Source organism: Etheostoma spectabile, chromosome 6, assembly GCF_008692095.1.
Source record: "Etheostoma spectabile isolate EspeVRDwgs_2016 chromosome 6, UIUC_Espe_1.0, whole genome shotgun sequence".
NCBI classification, from domain to species: domain Eukaryota; kingdom Metazoa; phylum Chordata; class Actinopteri; order Perciformes; family Percidae; genus Etheostoma; species Etheostoma spectabile.
Window position 1 is genome coordinate 18,859,791 of NC_045738.1, and position 1,392 is coordinate 18,861,182.

At 38.9% G+C, this 1,392-nt stretch overlaps 1 protein-coding gene and 1 long non-coding RNA gene across 5 annotated transcripts in view; one reads left to right on the forward strand and one right to left on the reverse strand.

Annotated features, from left to right (window-relative positions):
- Nucleotides 1-1,392, forward strand: part of LOC116690572 (uncharacterized) — a 9,337-nt gene that overhangs the window by 567 nt on the left and 7,378 nt on the right. Inside the window, exon 2 of the long non-coding RNA XR_004332293.1 lies at nt 313-315. This is a non-coding gene — a long non-coding RNA (uncharacterized LOC116690572). The remainder of the gene's footprint in view (nt 1-312; nt 316-1,392) is intronic.
- The window catches only part of LOC116690551 (fucolectin-5), a 7,077-nt gene continuing 6,462 nt past the window's right edge, over nt 778-1,392 (reverse strand). For 3 of the 4 annotated variants that reach the window (XM_032517607.1, XM_032517609.1, XM_032517610.1), the window contains one exon: nt 778-1,144. In XM_032517607.1, the coding sequence (XP_032373498.1) occupies nt 994-1,144 (151 nt within the window). In that variant the 3' untranslated portion in view covers nt 778-993. Of the gene's footprint in view, nt 1,151-1,392 lie in introns of all 4 variants that reach the window. The other variant, XM_032517608.1, reaches the window with a different exon arrangement.

Consider the following 1,392-nt stretch of genomic DNA (forward strand, 5'->3'; position numbering starts at 1 on the left):
TCTGCAACAAAGTCTCTCCTGATTGAAATATGTTCTGTGTCAACCACAGCCGTAGATGAACTTGTGCTAGCGGACCACAGAGAGACACGGTCTGCTTGAATTATTGTTGTGGCAAAAACAAGCCGTTCATGTTTTAAATCATGTAAAGAGTTCTGCCTGCAAATGTACAGATGTGTTCAGAATAATAGCAGTGTGGTTACAACGGTGAATAATGTTCACAATCCTTAGAATAGTTTTTAATTCCATAATATCGATGCATTGGGAATACAGCACATTTGATTCCAAATCAAAACATGACCAGAATTGATCAAGTTTGTGTTCTACCTTTATAGAAAGTGATGAAAAAGGAACATGAGGCTGTTATAAAATAGCAGTATTGGCATTTTTCTTTACAAACTCAAACATTTACTGCATGAACTGAAGAATGTCTCAAGGGTTTGCTTTACTTTGAATCACTGCACTAATATTTAGTTGCATTACCAGTATTTCTGAGAACTGCTTAACATCTGTGTTGCATGGAGTCGACCAACTCCTGGCCCCTGTGAACAGGTATTCCAGCCCAGGACCACCGAAATACGTCCCACAATTTCAACTTTGCGGGGGGGCTTCTAGCTGATAGCTTTGCTTCACATAGCCTTCTTCTGATCGTAACAGTACTCACAGGGAACTTTAAGTCTTCTTTGATTTTCCTGGAGCTGATCATTGGTTGAGCCTTTGCCATTTTGGCTATTCTTTGAATTTGCGTGGTAGTTGATCGTTTTTTTAACGAGTTTTTAAATCATGCAGCAGGTTGTGACAGTACACCAAAAATGCAGCAATATAAAAAGACAACTCAAACAACAGAATTTGAAATTGAAACTTGGACAAACATAATCATATTTAGACAATTAAAAAGTGGTGTTAACAAATGGAATCACTGTCGCACTAGGAGCTAATGACTGAGTTTACACTGAAGTGATGTGTTTTTGTTATGCATTGGGAACTTCTTCAGAGCTAGTCCAGGCGAGAGCCGTACACCTCCACCTCACACAGACTCAGGAACTCTTCTTTTTCTGGGATGACTATGTTGACATAGCGTCCGTCTATCCCATTACACTTGAACTCACCAACACCACCTGCTGGAATACTTTTAATCACAGCACACCTGGCAGAAGAAACAGAAATCAAAATCATACTTTTAAAAAGACAGTAGTGTATTCCACAGTTTAGGTGCCACGATCAGCCATTATTGTAAATGTAGCACCTGCAAGAAGAGCTTTCTCTGTCGACCTACAGTAAATGTGCTAAGAATCTTTTTTTTTTTACTACATCAGCCGTAAAACATACTGTGTTGGGTTATGAAATGCAAAGATTAATGACGAATGAAGAGAAACCAGGGAATCTAAATGAACA